The sequence below is a fragment of the Poecilia mexicana genome, unplaced genomic scaffold (assembly GCF_051168715.1).
Source record: "Poecilia mexicana isolate PSO_F unplaced genomic scaffold, ASM5116871v1 scaffold_7, whole genome shotgun sequence".
NCBI classification, from domain to species: Eukaryota; Metazoa; Chordata; class Actinopteri; order Cyprinodontiformes; family Poeciliidae; genus Poecilia; species Poecilia mexicana.
Genome location: NW_028263376.1, coordinates 21,614,260 through 21,635,475, shown reverse-complemented (window position 1 = coordinate 21,635,475; position 21,216 = coordinate 21,614,260). Strand labels below are relative to the sequence as shown.

General features: G+C 40.1%; 1 protein-coding gene across 4 annotated transcripts in view; it reads left to right on the top strand.

Moving 5' to 3' along the window:
* The window catches only part of iqsec1a (IQ motif and Sec7 domain ArfGEF 1a), a 124,726-nt gene that overhangs the window by 99,538 nt on the left and 3,972 nt on the right, over positions 1 to 21,216 (top strand). For 2 of the 4 annotated variants that reach the window (XM_088007238.1, XM_014967635.2), the window contains 12 exons: positions 6,369 to 6,648; positions 7,522 to 8,798; positions 9,394 to 9,555; positions 10,688 to 10,810; positions 11,131 to 11,297; positions 12,554 to 12,693; positions 14,607 to 14,636; positions 14,797 to 14,922; positions 15,016 to 15,115; positions 15,226 to 15,387; positions 15,678 to 15,854; positions 18,501 to 18,550. In XM_088007238.1, coding sequence (XP_087863364.1) covers positions 6,369 to 6,648; positions 7,522 to 8,798; positions 9,394 to 9,555; positions 10,688 to 10,810; positions 11,131 to 11,297; positions 12,554 to 12,693; positions 14,607 to 14,636; positions 14,797 to 14,922; positions 15,016 to 15,115; positions 15,226 to 15,387; positions 15,678 to 15,854; positions 18,501 to 18,550 — 2,794 coding nt within the window. Of the gene's footprint in view, positions 1 to 5,553; positions 5,994 to 6,368; positions 6,649 to 7,521; positions 8,799 to 9,393; positions 9,556 to 10,687; positions 10,811 to 11,130; positions 11,298 to 12,553; positions 12,694 to 14,606; positions 14,637 to 14,796; positions 14,923 to 15,015; positions 15,116 to 15,225; positions 15,388 to 15,677; positions 15,855 to 18,500; positions 18,551 to 21,216 lie in introns of those variants that run through there. The other 2 variants (XM_014967632.2, XM_088007239.1) reach the window with 2 other exon arrangements.

Below are 21,216 nucleotides of genomic sequence, written 5' to 3'. Positions count from 1 at the left end.
AGTTATTGGAGCCGAGACAGTCGGGTTACCTCTGTGTTTATTAGCAGCTTCACCTTTTAAACACTGGACTTGATTCATGTGCTACCGTGACGTCTCTTGAGCTTCCACCTGAAGTCTTCTCACTTCTCCATCTGTGTGCTGTGAGATCTGCTGGGTGCATCTGTATTTATGAGTTTTCTGAGTCACTTTGAAAAGGGTGAAAATATCTGCTTCGAGCACATCACTGCGTGTGGGATGAGCAGTGTAACGTGGAGGTGCTGCTTGATTTTTATTGCAAGGGTCACCTAACTGCTTGTGTTTATATACACACATAAAAACTGGCATCTTTTAAAATGCAGAGGTAACGGGGGCTGTATTTATGGATGTACATTAGTGGTGCAGAGATGAGGTGTGTTTCTTCATAACTGATAACGGTGCTCATGCAGATGAAATATAGTAAGCTACTGGCGATCACCTCTCTCATTCAGAAGAGGACAAACTGTTCAATGAGGAAAAGAAAATAGAAGATACAATCTAAAGCGCCACTCACTAAAGCAAAGCAAGAATATGAGCTGGTGAAAATGCACAGAATGTTGATGAGCAGTCTTATTGCTTTATTTAGCAGCACGAGAAAGATGTGGGTCCCAATGACCTGTGTCATCATAGCTGTACGGTGCGCAGCAGAGTCCAAAAACCATAGAGAAACAAAAAAAACAATACTCAAAACAGTCAAAAAAACGCTCACAGCATGGGACAGGCAGCCAGCTATTTGTTTTTTTTTTTTTTTTACAAAGACATACTTTATTTACAATTAAGTAGAAAATAAGATAAACTCTAGAAAAATGTTCCTCAAAGTATTGTGCTTTTAAAAGTTTGAATACTCCACCCTTTTAGATAACTATGCTCGTGTAAATTTGAACAAAGCTGTGCTCTCAACAGTCTGTGAGTGATTAGACCGCACATTTCAGAGTCCTTTATTGAACACACACACACACACCTGCGCAATAACCATGCTGTCTAATCAGCATCTTGATATGACACACCTGTGAGATGGATGAATCACCTCAGCAAGGGAGAAGTGCTCACTAACCCAGATCCAGACAATGTCAACGTAGATTTGACGGTAGCATAGAAAAAGCCTTAAATCTTTCAGTTTAGCTCCTGCAAAATGAGGGCAAGGGAGTTTATAATTTCTCCCTTGAACATTTCCTCAGTACTACATCTCACTTATTTTTCATACATTTAATTTCAGATAAAGTAAACTGATATTTTTTGTTGCAATGAATTCTTGTTTTCATGCTTTCCTCATTTGATCAGGTTTTTTTTTTTCTTTTTTCGATCTGTTCATGTAGATTTAGACAGTTTTCTTTCCTGACGATTCCTAAAAGAAAAAATATGCAGCAGGTTCCTCTAATAGATATAGTAGGTTGTAAAATTATTTGTTTTACATAAATATTATTTGCTGATGCATGTATAAACCAAATATGATGCACATTATTAGATGTGATGTTTTTACTGAATATGAGAAACGATTACACTTTCCTGACCATTGCTTTTCATTTATATCGTCTGTAAAACACTTTTTTGTTAGACTTGAATGCATTATGAAAGTTGTTTCAATAATAACAGTATGTTTTAAAAGCAAATAAGTAAAATAAGCCAAGTTAGCTGGTCATTTAACTATTTAGTCAGCTTCTTGGTAGAATGATTTGCATTTGTGTTTTCAGTGGCTTTTTGCCTTTGGTACAAAAAGTCACTTTTGTGGTATGCATGAGTATAATATGCTTTTTTTGCAACATTTCCTCTGAGCATGCATTGTGTTTCTCTGAGACACTTTAATCTCCATTTTCTGAAGAAAAAACAAACAAACAAAAAAAAAAACCCATCAAAAACAACCATGTTGAATTGTTTGGTTAAAATTAAAAACATTTAACACCCATTTTATAATTTAACATCTGTCTTTGGGGGAAAAAATGAAATAGGATCTCATATTTGTATCTGTGTTTTTATTACAGGAAGGCTTAAAAAGGTATGGGCTACTGTTGTGTAGACATTTCCTAAATGTTTCCGAGAGCTGACAGTTTTGTAGCTGTTTTTGTGACTTTGTTTGGGGACTAAATTAGTTCCAAGCTGTAGCTCACTCTGCCTGCACCTCATTAGCTTTCTTCTTTTCCCAGAACTCCTGTCGATGTGACTCGTCTTTTCCGGGATGTAGGAATGTTTTCCCCCAGGTCCTACTGATGAAATGGGTTGAGGCCTGGGCAAGGGCCTAGGTCTGCTCACTCAGGATGTTTAGAGGGGAAGAGGGTTATTGTCCAGTCCCTCCGTACCCCCCACCCCCACCCCAGACTCCCGATCCCACTCCTCCAAATCGTTTAATCTGAAAATCACTGCCAGCCGTGTTGCTGTGCTTCCCTACATCATAAGCAAAAGGGGCTCCAGCTGGTTACAGACCCTAAAGGAGGGACAGTTGCTGTTCGACAATTTTGCTTTCACATTTCAAGGGCAATCCAGTCATGATCAGGAGGTGATGTGGAGATCACATCACTGCTTCCTCGTTCATGTCTTAACAGCGTTTTTTTTTATTTTTTTTTATTATTATTATTATTATTATTATTATTATTATTATTATTATTATTTCAGTGTGCTTTATATGACATCATGTTAATATAAATCATAACATTTACTGTTTGCTTCTCATAGATGCCCTGCCTTTTTCAGCCTCTCCCTTTTTCTCTCCAGCGTCCATTGCAGCTTAAAATATAAACTCCTCTGTTTTCTGTTCTCCACCTTCTCCCTCAGTTTTCTCCATCAGGAGCAGCTGACCTCACTCAGTCAAGTATTCGGTGACCTCAGAGCGAAAAGCGCAGCCGCACTTACTCATACTTTCTTACTTCTCCACGTACCCACAGTCCCATACCGGTCTGGATATTTGGATGGTTAAATGAGAAGCAGAAGAAAGGCACTTAAGTGAAAAAAGGTTCTGCCCCACGAGTCTCATTGGGGAAAGGCGAAGCCAGCTTTGTAGTAGTTAAAGTTTTGCGTCAGTGCTGTTAATGTTCTTAGTGTCGATGGATGGAGTGAGACAACACACCCAGTGATGCATCCATGCAGTTTGTGTTGTTTTTGTGATTTAGATTGACACCTTAACTGTCATGATGACACAAGTGTCCTCATGGGCCTATTGACTTAGATGCAAGTGTTTTGAGGGTGACAGTTAAGGGCTTAAATTAAAAAAAAAATGTCATGTTACTTAAATTCTGCCTAAGCATGAGGTTTAATAATTTTGCAGAGGTGCAGTTTACCTGTCTTAGTTTAGCAGAGAGTCTTGTTAGCATTTGCTGAACAATGTTACACATAGTAATAAAGTAAATTGAAGTTTGCAGTGATGACCTGGGGTGTAAAAAAAAAAAGAAAATTGAATTTAAATTCATCATAGATATTCATAAGTCATTTTTGTCCAAGGTAAGCTCAATGTGTCTAATTAATGAAATTCATTGTCACAGATGGCTTCTGTCTTGGATGCCTAAAACAAGAAGTGCTGTAGGTTGCAAATTCAAATTGTCATCATTGGCCCTAATTTACATTTTAACATATTTATCTGTTTCAGAATATTACCATGACAATTAGTATTCACTATGGCAATTAAGTGGGGAAAACGATAATTTGCTCAAATCGTTCACTCTTACTTTCACCTATGATGATATGAGATTAGCTTGTTTATGAAACTTTTGTCCTAAACTTCATGTCTTTAGAGTGTAAGTCAAGTCTTAAAGTCTGATTTTATGACTTAAGTGTGACTTGAGTCTAAAGTCTAAGAGTCCCAAAGCTCCATCTCTGGTTCTCAGAGACTTATTTGAAATCTGTTCTCAACTTCTAATTTATACTGAGCATCTAAGAAGCAAACTGTCCACCAACTGGTGGTCATTATTGCTTTCAAAATAAAAAAGCATTCGAGCATTTCTAACCTTCATTTAACCACATGTCTAATTAAACCTCTGCTGACTGCTGTAGAAAATCAGAGGTACCTCTCATCCGTATTCTGGCTCTGCGACAGAAGGCGAGGTGTCACTTTTAACTCACAGAATAGCAGCTTTGGAGTGCCATGACAGATGGCTGGAGAGATTTGTCCCAGTGGTGATTATGCAATGAGGTTGGATTTTCAGTGACTTGTGGTCGCTCTGGTGTTGCGGCAGCAGTATAAAAGCGTGGCTCTTTTTTTTTTTTTTTTTTTCCCTGCTACTGTATTCGCAATCTCAGTTGAACATTGTCTACATGCAGCCCTGAAAAAGAAACTGTTAACAGTTACTTTCAGTTAGTTAATTGCATAGCACAAATTCCGAACACGTCATTTCAACGCCTTTAAAAAGACGAACTAATTCATTTCATATAGGGATGCACGATATATATCAGCATCAACATCAGTTATCGGCCGATGTTAGTCATTTTTTAACATATTGGTATTGGACCAATAACTTGACTGAATTTATCAAATTCAACCAAATTAAATTAAATTGTATGCAGTCCTGGTAGATTTGTCTGAATTAAAAAGCTAAATTACAATAGTGGATTTTTTTTTCTATTTTCCTCAGAGTCTTTGCTATTTTAAGGAATTGTTTTTGTTGTTCTTTAGAATTTGCAGGATTGTGAATAAGGGCATGTTTGCAAAGAAATTACATAAATGCCTTATTTTTTTTATTTTTTGCAAACAGACAATCATAAACTTTGATTTATGATCAAATAAATGAATTGGATTGCTTGCATTTGCAGTATTTTTGCTAGCCACATTGTTCTTTTGTTCATCTTATGATTTCCCCTTAAAAATTTAAACACGCCTAGAGTTGGCACTGACTGTTAATCCAATGTGATGATGACATCAGATGCCCATTCAAAGTTTAATGTCAATAAGAATTTCTGTCTATGACAGATGGAAAAACAAGGATATAAATACCAAAACAATATTAAAATATGACTTTCCTTTAGGTTTTAGTTTTTTTACAGGTAAAAGTGGAAAATCCATTCAATCCCATGTGCACACTTGCAGTATGATACGTGCTGGTAACTTAGCAACCGCTTCCTGTCGGCTTGTCTTGAGCTTTTAAATACTTTCCTGAAGCAAGGTCACAAAAATTCTCCAAATGATTTGCATTTGTCTATAAAACTAATCAATCCGTCCTACGCTCTCCCAAAAATGTAGCTAAGCTATTCAATTTGGCTTAGCTAGCATAACTACAGAAAAAAAATATAACGCATACTGTTTGTGTTAGAAATACACTTCCACAAAGAAGAAAGGAGAATTTGGGTCAGCTACAAAGTGCATCGAATCAGATTTATTTCTGTTTAAAATTTCAGAAAGATTTAATAGTGCTTTCAGTTGTTGTCATTTCACCGGCATGCATTTCAAATCAATTAATCTGTACTAAGTTGAACTGCAAAACTGCATGCATCTGGAGTCTGAAGTCATTCAGTTCCCCTTTTTTCACTCAATGCAGCTTTCTCTTGTTTGATAGGCTGCTGCCACTGCTGAATGTTGATTTCAGGCCCCTCTAATGAAGGAAGTGGATTGTGTACACTGTATGGGTGTGTCAAGTCACAGTTCAAACACATTCGCCTGTGAGTGAACTGTGGGCACACCATACCGTGGCAGAGAAGGAATGTTGGCATGGTGTGACTGATTGAGCAGATCGGCAACTCATTCAGCGACATCTCATCTCGCTTAAGGATTTACTGAAAGCTGTATTTGCTCTGTGCTTCTGCTCTAAACCGGACTTTGTAGCATGAAGTGGAACAGTGTGTCGTCACGCCTGCACACATGATGTAATTCCCCACTGGTCACTGATTGGCCCTTAACTTTGCATAAACTTTGGTTTCCTGGAGGAGCCTGTGTACTCTGGACTTAACTTGACTGAAAGAATGGTGGACAAGATATGGAGGAAGAGTTGGCATTTTTTTGAAAACAGACGATCTTTTCGCAGTAAGCCATCGCCTCGTAGGGCTTCAGAGCACAAGAGTGTGTAAGTAACGAAAGGAGTTTGTGAAAAGTAATAGATGTCTGACTGTTTGAAACTGTGTATGTGGCACTGGAGTTTTCTGACTTAAACATTTCAAAGGTTATTGTAAGTAATGTGTTCTAACCTCTTTGAACTTGATGAAAGTACTTCATTTCATTAGACTTCAGATAAAGGATGTTAGAACAAGCATTTTCTCTTGTTTAGCTTATAAAAATTCATCTGCTGGTTTCAGTACCTCATTTGAAAAAGCTTATAAATCCCTAGAGCCAACCCGCTTTCTAATGCCAAAATATAATCTCAATATATCCAGACCCAAACTTTAAAATATCTCTGTCACTCCTTTTAAAATCGCTCTCTATCCCTTTGCTCTGATTTCAGTGTGGAAGGAGATGGACGGCCCAGTGAGAGCGGTCCTTCCTTGGACGGCAGAGCCAACTACGGCCAGGGTCCCGTAACTCACGGCTCGGCCATCAGCCCCGACCGATTCGACGGCCCGCTTTACAGCCACGGGGTCCAACCCGGGCCGCAGAGGCCCCGTCGGCCCAAACTCCAGCACTCGCAATCCATCCTCCGCAAGCAGGCCGAGGAGGAGGCCATCAAGCGGTCTCGTTCTCTCTCTGAGAGCTATGAGCTCTCTGCTGACCTTCAGGATAAACAGGTACACCTAGAAGTTATCTGGATTGGTTTCTTCTTGCCAAGTTTGAGTTTTTTTGTAGTTGTAAAAAAAAAAATCTAGATTTTTGAGATTTATCAGAAAACCAGTTTTGTTAAGTGTTTTGAGTTCAGGGGATGATCTAGTACTGAGGCAGTGTCTCCTTTTTCTTTCTTCCATCCACCATTTACATTACACCAGTACATCTGGTACCAGGCTGGCTCATCAACAAAATGGTGCCACCACCTTGCTTGACAGCTACTACAAGCTACTTGTGTGTGAACTCTTCACCATGAGATCATTTTTGGAGCACAGGTGTATTTCTTGGTTGTCACCCACTCTTTATTTACTACATACGGTTACATTAGTGTTCTCACAGTTTCCAGTTCACTGGCAGAGTGAAAGTTTCTGTTAGGATAGTTGTCATTTGTTTGCAAGTGAATGTTCCCATACAGAAGGAAGAAGCATCAAAATGGAATGGGAAAATAAAACTTCTGGCTTTACGAAGCACCAGCGTCCCCCTTGCTGAAAATGTAGAGCTTAAAAACCAGATCCCCTCTAGAAAAACCAACCAGTTTAAATGACCTCTATACCATTTCTGATAACAGTGGTTAAATATCGAAACAGAAGTCTGTCAGAGGCTGTTTCATAGCTACAAAATGTGTGTGGTTCCCAATTTTCTGCGGGGCATTTAATTCTAATTTATATTAATAATTAACATCTGAGGTGAAAATATTAGTAGGCATTAATCTTTTATTTTAATTTCCAAACATGTTGATTAGAGGAAAGCCACAATAAATTCTAACTTGTGCGCCCAACTACTGTAATGCCCTGGTGGTGGTGCAGGTTTACAGTTAATTTTCTCCTTCCTCTGCTTAGGTGGAAATGCTGGAGCGTAAATACGGTGGAAGGTTCATAACTCGGCATGCAGCTCGCACCATTCAGACAGCCTTCAGGCAGTATCAGATGAACAAGAACTTTGAACGTCTCAGGAGCTCTATGTCAGAGAACCGTATGTCCAGACGCATCGTTCTTTCTAACATGAGGATGCAACTTTCGTTTGAGGGCCCTGAGAAAGTGCACAGCTCATACTTTGAAGGGAGGCAGGTGTCCATGACTGAGGACGGCACTCCGCTGTCCATGGTGCAGTCTGAACGTGGGGACGTGGAAGTCCACCAGCAGGCAAACATGACGTCACACCCGCCGCCGCAGGCTGACCTGACCGATGCCATCACGGAGCTGGAGGACGCCTTCTCCAGGCAGGTTAAGTCTCTGGCAGAGTCCATAGACGATGCACTCAACTGTCGTAGTCTTCAGGGGGACGAGGGGCCTGACCCTGAGACTATGGGCTGCTCCAAAGTGCAGGGAGAAGTGCCCTATCAGATGAAGTCCCACCGGAGGCCAGCTGGACGGATGCGAGACGAAACTGTTGCATCGTATAGTGACGTTACTTTGTTCATCGATGAGGACGACATGTCCCACCCTGCTGCTCTGAGGTCAGGAGACCAGCCGTCCAGTACAGAATCAGACTTACGGCTGCAGTCAGTAAACTCCTCCCAGGAGTACTGGCCTATTGACTCTAAAGATGAGGGTCGTGACACAGACACTAGCTGCCGCAGCACTCCTTCTCTAGAGTGCCAAGAACAGCGTCTTAGAGTGGACCACCTCCCTCTTCTGACCATAGAACCTCCAAGTGACAGTTCAGCTGAGCTCAGTGATCGCTCTGACCGCGGCTCTGTCAAACGACCGCCTGTATACGAACCTCACGGCCACATCGTGACGTCCTCCCAGGCGAGCCCCAAACACATATCCCACGGACCCCCGCCACGAGCGCCCTCCCGCGACGATGACGCGCCTCTGCGCCACCGCCACCGGCAGCTAGAAAGCCACCTGGCCATCAACGGCTCGGCAAACCGGCAGAGCAAGTCTGAATCAGACTTCTCAGATGGGGACAACGACAGCATCAACAGCACATCGAACTCAAACGACACCATAAACTGCAGCTCCGAGTCCTCGTCGAGGGACAGCCTCCGAGAGCAGACGCTAAGTAAGCAGACCTACCACAAAGAGACTCGAAACAGCTGGGACTCGCCAATCTTCAGCAATGACGTGATCCGCAAGAGACACTACCGCATCGGCCTCAATCTTTTCAACAAGTACGTACTCAGCTGTGATGGAGCAGCTGCTTGACTTTTCTTGTTAGTACCAAGAAAATAGACTGAGTGATTGCAAAGCCATTGGAGAAGCTGTGGCCTCTCTTGCTCTATAAATTGCATCCAGTTGTGTCTATATCAAGTTCAAAGTCAGTTTTAAAGTTGCTTTTTGAAAAAATAAATAAATAAATAGTCGCTTTGTGTTTGTTGTGTAACAGAGATTTAGTTTTGTTTTGCAGAGTGAGATGAATGTCACAGTTCGATGTTGGAAGCTAAACCTAACTGACTATTAAATTACAGACATATTACCGATTAGAGGTTTCTAACAGATTATTTTCAGTTTTAAAACCATGTGAATGTTTCCCCATTATCCAAATGATAATGAGGACTCAAGGAGCAATTAAAATTAAATCTATCATTTTGCCCATCTCAATGATCTTATGCTTGAATGAAAATGATCAACTAGCTCGCCTGAAGATGTCTTCAATAGGAATTTTCAGAGAGCTCAAGCAGTAACAGATCATTCTCTCCAGTTCTGGCATTAAGTATTAAAATTGTGATTAAAATTCTAACATAATGCTGCATGTTGAAATTTCAGGAAACCCGAGAAGGGCATCCAGTACTTGACCGAGCGGGGGTTCATTCCTGACACCCCGGTCGGTGTTGCCCACTTCCTACTTCAAAGGAAAGGGCTCAGCAGGCAGATGATTGGAGAATTTTTGGGCAATCGACAAAAACAGTTCAACAGAGATGTCCTGGAGTAAGTCTGATTTTTTTTTTCCTTCTCTTTTTATTCAATTCTCCCACTAATTTAAATAAAAGGAAACTTTTATTCATATGTATGTTATTATAGTGGTCATTCCTTTAAGCTAACAAGTGAACTTTCCAAAATGTTTACATTTATTTATTTACAATGAAACAAATTGCTTCTCAGGTTTGCAGCTTGTGATATTTGCATCCGTTTTCATGTCTGAATGTCAAGAATGGAGCCAAAAGTAGCCATGGATCAAGGTGTTAAATTTACCCTGTGCTATTTACTCAGTGAGAAGGAAGAAGTGTTATCTGAAAGCAGTATCTTGGAGACCTAACACACCAGCAATGCACCCAGAGATTTAAAAGCGTTCTGTGGCAATCCCAGTATGCCAGCATTTTATGGCAAATGGTTGACTGCGAGAAAAACTGTAATTAGCAGACTTTGCGATTTCTACTACAGATTTGACCAGATGTGACTCTGACTTTTTTTTCTCCAACTCTCTGGTGTCGCTAGAAATTTTATATTTGAGAGTCAAGCAGTGGTTGAGCAGGTTTCACTTTTCTCTGCATTACAAATTTGTGTTATATATCTCAGTTTAATGCTGCACTACATTAGCTGCTGCTGTTAGTCTGGATGTTAACTTCCTGCTAAATCTGTCTGACATGGCTGAAGCACAAACTTTGATGAAGAGGGATCTGCTTTATGTTGGTCCTTTCTTTAAATATGTGAGTCTAATTGTAACCTATTCCTTGGACAAGTGCTTCATATAAAAAAAATAATAATAATAATAAACACTCTTTTTAATGAGTGGTCCCTGCAGGACTCTCCAGATCATCCTACTCACTATAAATAAACTCTGTAGCAAAACTCCACTTTGTTTACAGCCATGTGACTGTAGGGTTCTGTCTCTAAAGGGTCTTTTTGTGTCAGTGTTTTAAAATAAAGACCCATTGTAGCTTTAATTATTACTATTACTGTTAAGAATTTGTAGGTTTTATGACTGTAAAGTGCAATATTTAGTGTGTAAATTTGATTAAATACTCTTAAATACAGTTAAAAATCTATTTTGTGAAAATGGTCACATTCTGTGTTTGTTAACTTTACTTCTGGAACTCCATCTTCTCTCCTCGTGTACCAGCTGTGTGGTAGATGAAATGGACTTCCAGAGCATGGAGCTGGATGAGGCCCTTAGGAAGTTTCAAAACCACATCCGTGTCCAAGGGGAAGCTCAGAAGGTGGAGCGGCTCATTGAAGCGTTCAGGTCAGACTACGAGCGACAACTTCACTCGTAAAAGCATAAAACAAATCGTCAGCAAATCTCACAGTAAAAACAGTCTCAAACTCTGGACACCAATAAAAGAGAGTAAAAACAGTCATTTTTATGTTAACGTCTTAGTAAAATATTGCAATTTTTACAGTTACTCTTCTATTGTTTGTATAGTTGTTTTGTAGACAAAGAGGACCTTTTTTCATCATTACTTCTGCTTTCCTTGAACAGCATTGAAAGTATTTCCTCACAATGAAAGGGATCTAAACTGTATGTGTTCTTTGTTGTAAACTGATGTGTTTTCGCATATTCAGCCAGCGGTACTGCATCTGTAACCCCACGGTGGTGCGACAGTTTCGGAACCCAGACACCATCTTCATCCTGGCCTTCGCCATCATTCTTCTCAACACTGACATGTACAGCCCAAACGTCAAGCCAGAGAGGAAAATGAAACTGGAAGACTTCATCAAGAATTTAAGAGGTAGCAAAGTAAAAAAAAGTTTATTGATGTATATATAAAAAAAAAAAAAATGTTTTTGATGTGTTTTCCATGTAATTACGGTACAAGGTTTGGTTTTCCTGTCCTGTTCTTAAATGAAACTTAAAATACTCTGACACAGCAAGTCATCTGGATAAAAAAAAAATTATATTGTGCTTTTAAAAAGCATTCCAGGAAGCTAAGGTCCGGTTGCCCCTCCCCTCATTGAATGCAGACATTAGCCAATTGTAGATGAGTTCAGAAAGAGGGTTGCTCCACCAGGTTGCTCTACAGATGTAGATATGCATCTACTGGTGCAACGCTTGAGTCGTTGCTGTCCTGCAGCAATAACTGCAGTTCTTGCAATATCCGTCTATGACGAAAATACTGAAGAGGGTCAGAGTTAAGAGAAAGTCAAACATTAAACCTACACATGTGGTTCTTACTGCTGCTTTGCGATTCTTGTCTTTAGCATGGCTTCCTCAGGTTTTAGGAAATGGCCGTTATAAATGGCCTGTTAAATTACGCTTATAGGTTCTGGGCTGCCTTCGTTTCTTGGTATGCCTGGTAAAATATGCAACAGGCCTTTTATAAGCTTTCATTCCAGTTAAAATGTTACAGTACATTTTTGTGTTTATAACTGGCTTACAGTCTAATGTAAACCAGGCAACTGGTTTACATTAGACTGCACACTTGATGATCCTAAGATGTTACTGTTTGGTGTAGATCATTACCATGTGCCAATTTTTGTTATTTTCTTTCAGACACAGTAAATAAATGTCCACACCCAGTCTAGCGGTCAGTGACCTAAAGAAATTGCTGTCACTGCACATTTGCACCCCAGGAAAACGCGAAGTCATCGATTACTAATAATAAGTCCCAAAATCTGGGATGAACTCTCAAGTATTTAAGTGTAAATTAAAAACTACTTTCTTTGCTGATGTGGCACCAATAATGATTAATGCTTAAAGTAGGATTTTCCCCAGACTTAATACGTGAAATCAAAAATAAAGGCTGGATTCATTTTCAATATTTAAGTTTGTTTTAAATGAATTTATTTTAAATCATTCTGCCTAGTTTATCACAAAATGCCAATAGATATGGAGGGGTGTTTTTTGTTTTTTTGTTTTTTTCTGGATGCTTTATTTCTGAAAGACAGTCTCCCAAACTGTCATCCAAAAATATTAATTAACAAATGTATAGTATAAATCCTTTTTAATGTGCTTGGTGCAGTAAATCAGCTCTTTTGTCTTCTCCAGGTGTGGATGATGGGGAGGACATGCCCAGAGAGACTTTGGTCGGCATCTATGAGAGGATTCGCAAGCGAGAGCTTAAGACTAATGAAGACCACGTGTCACAGGTGCAGAAGGTGGAAAAACTCATAGTGGGAAAGAAACCAGTGAGTAATCATACTTGTTTTACTATTACAGTCACAGAGATGTTGACATCATCATGTGTCTTTTTGGGTGAAATTAAAGAGATTGATCTCTTACCTAATTACTCTCACAGTCTAAAATGATCTTTTACAAGTCAAATCAGAAATGATAAAGTTTGGGAAATGTGAGGAATTTAAGCTCAGAAATGGTGCGTATGCCTTTGGCTACACTTGAGAAATTACTGACATGTCTGAGTGTAGACCTTCATGCTGGTGATTTTAACACACCCAAAGCCCTTGAGACGTGCTGCCCAGTGCAGCAGCCCTGATTAAAACAAATGGTTACATGACTCCACCTTGACGCGCTGTAGAAACTATGAGATTTCAGAGAAACTTACCTGCAGTGTTGAAACACTGAGGCCAGTGTTATTTCTATATTTAATTGAAACCGTTTCCTGATTTGGATGTGATTGAGCCTTTTATCCTTCCAGCAGTGAACACACCTCCATTATTCTACATTGGTCTGCACTGCTCAGCATGCAGCGCTGTCTCTGTCTGTCATGTGTAAAGGGTAAAACTCTGACTGACCTGTGAGGCCTTGCTAGTGAGGTTTGGTTTGCATAGCAGCAGTGTTTTACAAGTTCAGCCTGAACAAGAACTAGTTCTATTTTCAGATCAGTCTGGTCAAAGCTGCATTTATCCATGGCCATAGTTCACCACCAAAATATTCAGATCTAAAGTCACCCTCCCGCAATAAACCGGATTCTGTTCATTCCGCAATCTTTTTATGACATAAAGTCTTTGAAAAACAGAATAGAATATCAGATATTTTTAACATGTTTAATTTTGTAGCATTTACCACTCTAACTTGATTTTAAAATCTGTTTAATTCTTTGTTTTTCTATTTGATTTCTTTGCAAAACTGCATTTCATTATGGCCAAATTCCTCCCAAACAACTGTCCTCCTTCATGTTTTCCCATATCACCTGTCAGAAAGCAAAGTAATCTGAAATTGTTACTAAAAATCAAATAAGTTTAGAAGCACTTCTTGGTTTTTGTTCCTCACTTCAATAAAAATGTGTTCAATTGTTGGAGGTTTGCTGACAAAATTGTAAATTGAGTAAATTAAATGCTGCATTTGTGCAGTTTTGTCAGCTACAATGATGTAAATGCTACTCATGACGAGGTTCGTCCACCACATTGCTTAGAGGACACTAATCTTACTTCTGCACTCTTAGAAATCATGTACTCTGTTAAAAAGTGACCACTGAGTGAAAAGAGTGCCTTTTTTCATTCTTATTACACGTTCTACTGACTCTATGGATCTTAGTAATAACTAAATGGTTGTATCATTTATTATAGTCTTATTGATGTATTTGTGTTGTTCAAATTCAACAAAGAAAATGTAATTTATATATAATACATATTGTTAAAATTTGCAAATTTGAGTAATAATCTTGGAAACCTAGCTAGTTATTTATCTTCATAATAATCGCGTCAGAAATGACAGAAATTGGCTATTTTCAAAGATCCCTGGTCTTTAACAAACCTGATATCAATTTTCTTGGTCTGAAAAGTTGCTAAATAAAGGACAAAGTCAAAGTTAACTGACTGCTCATATGCAGACATGACCTGGTTCTTGGGTCTGTCAGTCACGTAGCAAAATGGGACAGTGGAGGATTTTTAGACCTGCACAGAGATGGATAAGATTGGTAAATAAGATCTTTTTTCTCATGCATGAGCCGATCTCCCAAAATTAAGGAGTACGGGGTTGGGTTATGAGTCGGCATATTTATCGGTTCACCCCTAGTTTCATTGGATGCACGATTTTCAAGAGTTATTTATAGTGGGCATTGACTTAATTAAGAAAGATTTTTATTTCAACATTAACTGAAAAGTAATTGCAAAATGCAACATTTTCTGTCCTCTCTCTACAGATTGGTTCACTCCACCATGGACTGGGATGTGTAAGTAGCCTATTAATCTCATTAAATGATTTGTGACTCATCCAAGTTGCTGTATCTGCAACACACTTCTGTTCCCTATTAGTCTGTAGATTGAGGCCATAATAATCTCTAAAGCTTTTGTGGGGACTTTTTTTTTTTTTTTTTTTTTTTTGCCTCGTAGGTGCTGTCGCTGCCCCATCGACGTTTGGTGTGTTACTGCCGCCTGTTTGAAGTGCCAGACCCCAACAAGCCTCAGAAGCTGGGCCTGCATCAGCGGGAGATCTTCCTGTTCAATGACCTCCTCGTGGTAAAAGCCGTCTGCTCTTTCCACCTCCCTCTTTGGTCCTTCTCCGTCTTCCGCCCCAGGCCCATAAAAGCAATCTACTTTTTTTGATTTCAGGTAACAAAGATTTTCCAGAAGAAGAAGAATTCGGTTACATACAGCTTCCGTCAGTCCTTCTCTCTGTATGGGATGCAAGTGATGCTGTTTGAAAACCAGTGTGAGTGTTTCATATGACAGTTTGCATCCCAGAGGTTGATAAAGCCAGTACGCTACTCAAACCTTCCAGACTCGAACTGACCGGTTGTAAATTGCTCCCTCGTTTTCCAGATTACCCAAATGGAATCAGACTTACATCAGCAATACCAGGTGCAGACATCAAAGTTCTCATCAACTTTAACGCGCCCAACCCCCAGGACCGAAAGAAGTTCACAGACGACCTGAGAGAGTCAATTGCAGAGGTCCAGGAAATGGAGAAATACAGAATAGAGTGTGAGCTGGCTGACTTTTTTTCTTTTTTGTCCCTCCCATCCCCCCTCTCTTTCTCTTTCCCTCTCTCTCTCTCTCTCTTTCTGGCCAAGTTAAACAGAAACAGGGCATGGTCCTCATTATTCAGCTGCTTCAGTTTATAAGGAAGTAGATTACGAGAGGTCACAGCACAGCTCAGATAATTCTGGACATGCAGAGGTGGTGCTAAAATAAAGCGTAGGATGTTGAAATGTCTTTATGTCAGTCGAGTCCTTGACACTAAACCCCGGTGTCTCCACGGTTCGTTTCCACAGCCGAGCTGGAGAAGCAGAAGGGGGTGGTGAGGCCCAGCATGTCTCAAAGCTCCGGCCTGAAGAAGGAAGCCGGTAACGGGGGCATGAACCGGGCCAGTCTGGACGACAGCTACGCCATGGGCGAGGGTCTGAAGAGGAGCGCCCTCAGCAGCTCCCTGCGGGACCTCTCCGAAGCAGGTAGAGCGAAAACACGGAGCTTGCGTTCTGCCAGCTGGCTTTCACACTGAAAGAAAAAGCAGTTTGCTTTTCTTATTCTCCTCTCTGCCGAGAAGTTTAAGGGGATAAAAATAGCAAAATGTTGTCACTGCACCATACATTGATTTTTAAAGTCCTCCTCGTTCCGAATTCATTAACTCTCTCGGGATTGGATGGTTTGGATTAGAAGTTGGGTTTCTCTTTTTCGGGGGTTTACAGTGTCTTGCAAAGGTATTCATTTCCTTTGAACTTTAACCCATTTTGTCAGGTTACAATACTTTTTATTTGAATTGTATCTGATAGACAAACACAAAGTCGTGCCTAGTTGAAGCAGAAGAAAAATCTCCCATGGTTTTTCAATAATAAAGAAAAAAAAATCTGCATTTGTGTTCACCAGCCTTTACTCAAATAACCCCTATATAAAATCCAGTGAAACCACTCAGAAGTCACCTAATTAATAAATAGAGTTCAGCTGTGTGTAATTTAATCTCACATAAATCCAGCTGTTCTGTGAAGGTCTCAGATGTTCATTAAAGAACAAACGGCATCACGAAGACCAAGGAACATACCAGACAGGTCAGGGATAAGGCTGTGGAGAAATTTAAAGCTGGGCTAAGTTGTAAAACAAGATCCGAACATTTTAAACATCACGCGGTGCCCTGTTCAGTTGAAAGTCTGAGCCATTTATCTAAGCTTTCAGTGAAGCAGCAACGTTAATAAGGAAGACTCGTGTTACTCTGGAGGAGCTGCAGAGACTCACAGGTCACCCGCAGGGCAATCTGTCAACGGGAGAACTGCAGGATGCAGGAAAACTGTTGGCAGTTTGCCATCATCCATGAAGGAAACACAGCTAGGATGTGGAAGAAAAGAAGGTACTGTGGTCAGATGAGACTAAATTAAACTCATGCGTTAATGTGGACAAGTCGAGGTTTACATCTGAATCCAACTGCAGCTCTGTGTTGACTGAAGCTCCCCATCTAATCTCACTGAGCTTGGCCTATTGTGCAAAGAAGAATGGACAAAAATATCACATTCTAGACATGTAAAACTGATAGACATGCCCCAAAAGACCTGCACCTGTAATCGCAAAGTATTTACTCACTCAGGCTGAATACAAATGTAAAAAGGTTATAACTACTTTGTGTTGGTGTATCCCATAAAATCCTAATACTACACACTGATGTATTGATGTTTGTTGTTGAAACCTCAAAATGTGAGAAAGGTCAAAGGGTGCTCTTTCAACACACTGTATTTAAGAGTGACTTGATTGAGAAAAGGTTTAGCAGCTTTAGCAGCTTTTGAACTTTTATTCCTGATCAATAAATAAACTGTTGGGCAGTTCTCACTCGTTTTTATTTGATTAAATTTCTTTCTAAACATCTCCTCATTCTTATGATTGCTTATTTTTTTTGTTCCCAAGCATTTTTACATTCCTCAGTTTTTTTTGTTTTTTTTTATATATATATCTAAAGACATTTAACACACACGTTTTACTCAGAAATCCCATGCCGTCTCCTTTCACCTGTAAGCAAACCGCAATCTGAACAGCAACAAGATGAAGATAGTCTTTGCATTGAGAATCACCCCATATCCACGTACGTCAGTGTGTATAGCTGTGCCTTAGAATCAGGAATACATGTCATTCATTACAAATAACAGCTATGTGAAAGTTATCAGGTGATTAACTTGATAACACGATGAAATCCAGTTAGGGGGGGGTCTGCCTCACAGTTCTGAGCATGAGGTTTCTTGTTGCATCGATCCAACCCTCAGAGGGGGAAAACTCCAGATCAGGTAGTTCATAGTCGTCCCTTTTGCCCTCCTGTCTCCTGTGTTTTTTTTTGTTTTGTTTTTTTGTTGTTGGTTTTTTTTTTTCTGTGCAGGATGTGGCATGTTAGTGGGGTCATTTTTGTTTGTTTTATTTTATTTTTTTCCATACTCCATTCCACATGTATTTTACTGTCCATACACATCAGGTATTTTCCTGTTAATGTGTAATTATTGGTCATATATCACTGGCTGAGTGGGCCCTAAAGCTCCACCCTCAGACCTGGATGTGCCCACACATCGAATGTGCAGCAGCCACAGTTTTGCTTCTGATCTGTCTTCTGCTTTGTGACTCTCGCTGAGACTGGCTTTTATTTACTTATTTTTGATTTTTTTATTTTTGCCCTGCCTGACAACCTTAACAGTGAGTTGTCTCAATTTACTCAAGAGAAAATCTGTTGACATTTTGCTCCGCTAATGAACCTTGTGATGGGATTTAGAAATAACCCTGGGAGTTAGCATCTCCCGATACAAACTAAATTTAGACTAAACCGTAATGGAAAATCCGGCTAAAATTACGTAATTTTTTTTTCTTCACTGATTTCTAATTTGACTTGGAAGTAAAAAAAAACAAAAAAAAAACAAAGCTCCACCTGCCCACCACCTCCCTCTCAGACCTGAACGCCCCTCTCTCCATCCCCCTCTATCTCTTGTATTTGGATCTTACTCACCGTCACAAGCCACTGCGCCGACCCCCCACCCCACCCACACCCTCTTTTGGTTTTGGGCGGCCGGAACGTCTGTAGTCGACCCAGGAAGTGCTGTCGATCTCTAATCTCTGGTATTGCATGTCTCGGGCAGGCAAGCGAGGGCGTCGCAGCAGTGCAGGATCACTAGACAGCAATATGGAAGTAAGTTGGAAGCAGCTGGTATCCGAGCTCCTCTCTCTCTGTGATGATGTGCACTGTGAAACACTCCATTTATTTTTTTGGTCTTATACTTCCTTTGCTTCATAGACTCCAGTCCATTTGTTTGGATCATTTATTTTTTTCTTGATGGGATGAATTTATAACCTGCTTGCCTCAGTTAGTGTGCATGCATGGGTTGCTTGCCTCCCCTCTTTTTTTTTTTTTTTTTTGTTTTGATTGGTTTTTTTGGAAGCCAGAGATCTCCTGTTTTGGTCATGTTATATGACCAATATACACTCTACCCTCAAACAAGCATGACTCCCACTAATGCCTCCTCTGATCCCTCCTCCCTCCTCTCCCTGTCGCCTGTCTCTGTCTTTCATTCAGTCACATCCAAGCGGTTTTCATTTGGTTCTTCTCTTTGGCAGGGTGGTAGCTCTGAAAGACACTAGGAAACTCTTCATTTCCTGCAGCCCCTCTCCCTGTCTGGGTCTGTCTTTTATTTTTTCCTCTTATCCACAACTTTTCTTAGATGCTCTAAGGTTCAGCGAGGAGTGTAGCCTTCATAATAAGCCACGGGCTTCACACACATTAGAAAGATGTGGATTTCATCCATTCATTGTGCACTCATTCCATGTACTCATGAGTCAAAGTGTAGAATCTTGTAAATATTATGGTGCAAATGATGCTGTTTGTTCAGTTTTAGACAAAGCATGGTAAAGGAAAAAAAACACTGCTTTTTTTTTGCACCCATGGAGTAGTTTTGGATCCAAAACAGGAGGCAGAGTGCCCAACCCTGTTGTGAAGTCTGCACACGAGTGCTCAGTTCCTTCTGCCATCTGATTTCTAGTTGAATGCTGATGTGTGAATGATAAGTTTGCCTGTCACACCCTCTGCATGTGGAAACTGTGCCTTCATTAATAATGCTAAGTTGCATGTGTGACTTTTTTTTTTTTTAAGAGAGTTTGGCACAAAACAGAAATGTAGTTTTCCCAACTTCCTTCTCTTTTGAATATTTATCCTTCTCAAAGTATTTCTGATCACAGATTTCCTTTTTCCAAGATGTTTACCTAACAGCAGAGCTTCTCTGAAAATGGGTTCCCTTTTTGTCATGAAAGCTGAAATATTCCTGCTGCTGCCTATCATGACATTTTTAGTTTTTCATTTGCATGCTATATAACATTTTGCTACTTCTTTATCTGATAAAAGAAAACAGTCATTCAGAGCCTCGCAAAAGTGTTCATACCCCTTGAACTTTTTCGAATTTTCACGTGTTACAACCACATGCTTTTTTTGTAGTATTTTGGATTTCATGCGACGGACACAAAGTTGCGCTTAATATGAAATATAAGAAAACATGATCTTTTAAAACATTTTCTAAAATAAAATACGAAATGTATGGGGTGATAAGTATCCCCTTTTTGCCTGATACCCCTAAATCCTTAATAATTCACCCAGTAAGTAGTTTGCCAGTAGTTTACCTGCGTGTAATTTAATCTCTGCATTAAAAGCGACTACCCTCTGGTCTATGAAAGAACATTAGTGAACAACTTGTCATGAAGACCACAAAACAAATCAGATGGAGACAAAGTTGTTGAAGTTTAAAGCAGACTGAAGGAATGTCTAAAGGAACGCTCTTCTATCATTTAAAAATGGAAAGGTTATGACACAACTGCAAACTCCTATCGAGGTAAGGAGGGCAAGGAGAACATTCAAACTTGAGAGAATCAGCCAACAGGCTGAGGAGCTGTTGGCTGTAACGCTGGAGGAGCTGCAGAGATAATCAACTTAGGTGGAATAATCTGTTGACAACTATTAGTGTTGAACTGAACAAATTTGGTCTTAAAGAAAGAGTGAAGTCAGGTTGAAAGAAATTCAGGAGCCATCCTGCAGGCCATGTATGGGATACAGCAAATACGTGGGAGAAGTTACCTTGTTCAAGCGATAACAAAACTGAACTTCTTGGCCAACTTAGGAAACCATCCCCTACAGGTCAACATAATAAAGGTAGCATGCTTTTCTTTGGCAGAGACAGGGAAGCTAGTCTGCGGGGATGGGGAAATGGGTAGAGTTAAATGCAGGAAAGTCCTGAGAAAAAAGCTTTTCCCAAAACAACATTGAGACGGCACACAATGAAATGTTGTAGGTCAGGGTTGTCCAAAGTCTGTCCTCAACTGCCAGGCTCCTGCATGTTTTAATTCTCCCCTTAGTGGTCGGACCTCCAAGGGGAGGTCCTCCCCTGTAGGACATGTCATGTCCTACAGGGGCCTGGTAACGAGCAGTCATTTGATCCAGATGTGTTGAACCAGGGACTAAAACATGTAGGATTCTGGCCCTTCAGGACTGACTGCACATAATTGGTGTAGGTCAGCATATATTTATATGACCTAGTCAGGGGTCCTCAAATCAAGTCCTTAAGGGTCGCTAACCTACAACCTTTAGATATTCCTTGTCCAACTCACCTGGATCAAATGGCTGAATTACCTGCTCGGTATGCAGACAAGTTTTCAGAGTCTTGCTAATGACATCATTATTTGACTCAGGTGTGTTGAAGCAGAGATGTATATAAAAGTTGCAGGACACCGCCTTGGTTTTGAGGACCCCTGGTGTAGTGCTACATCAAATTGAGCAGTTGTTAAAAAAAAAAAAAAGACTTGAAGGCAGATATT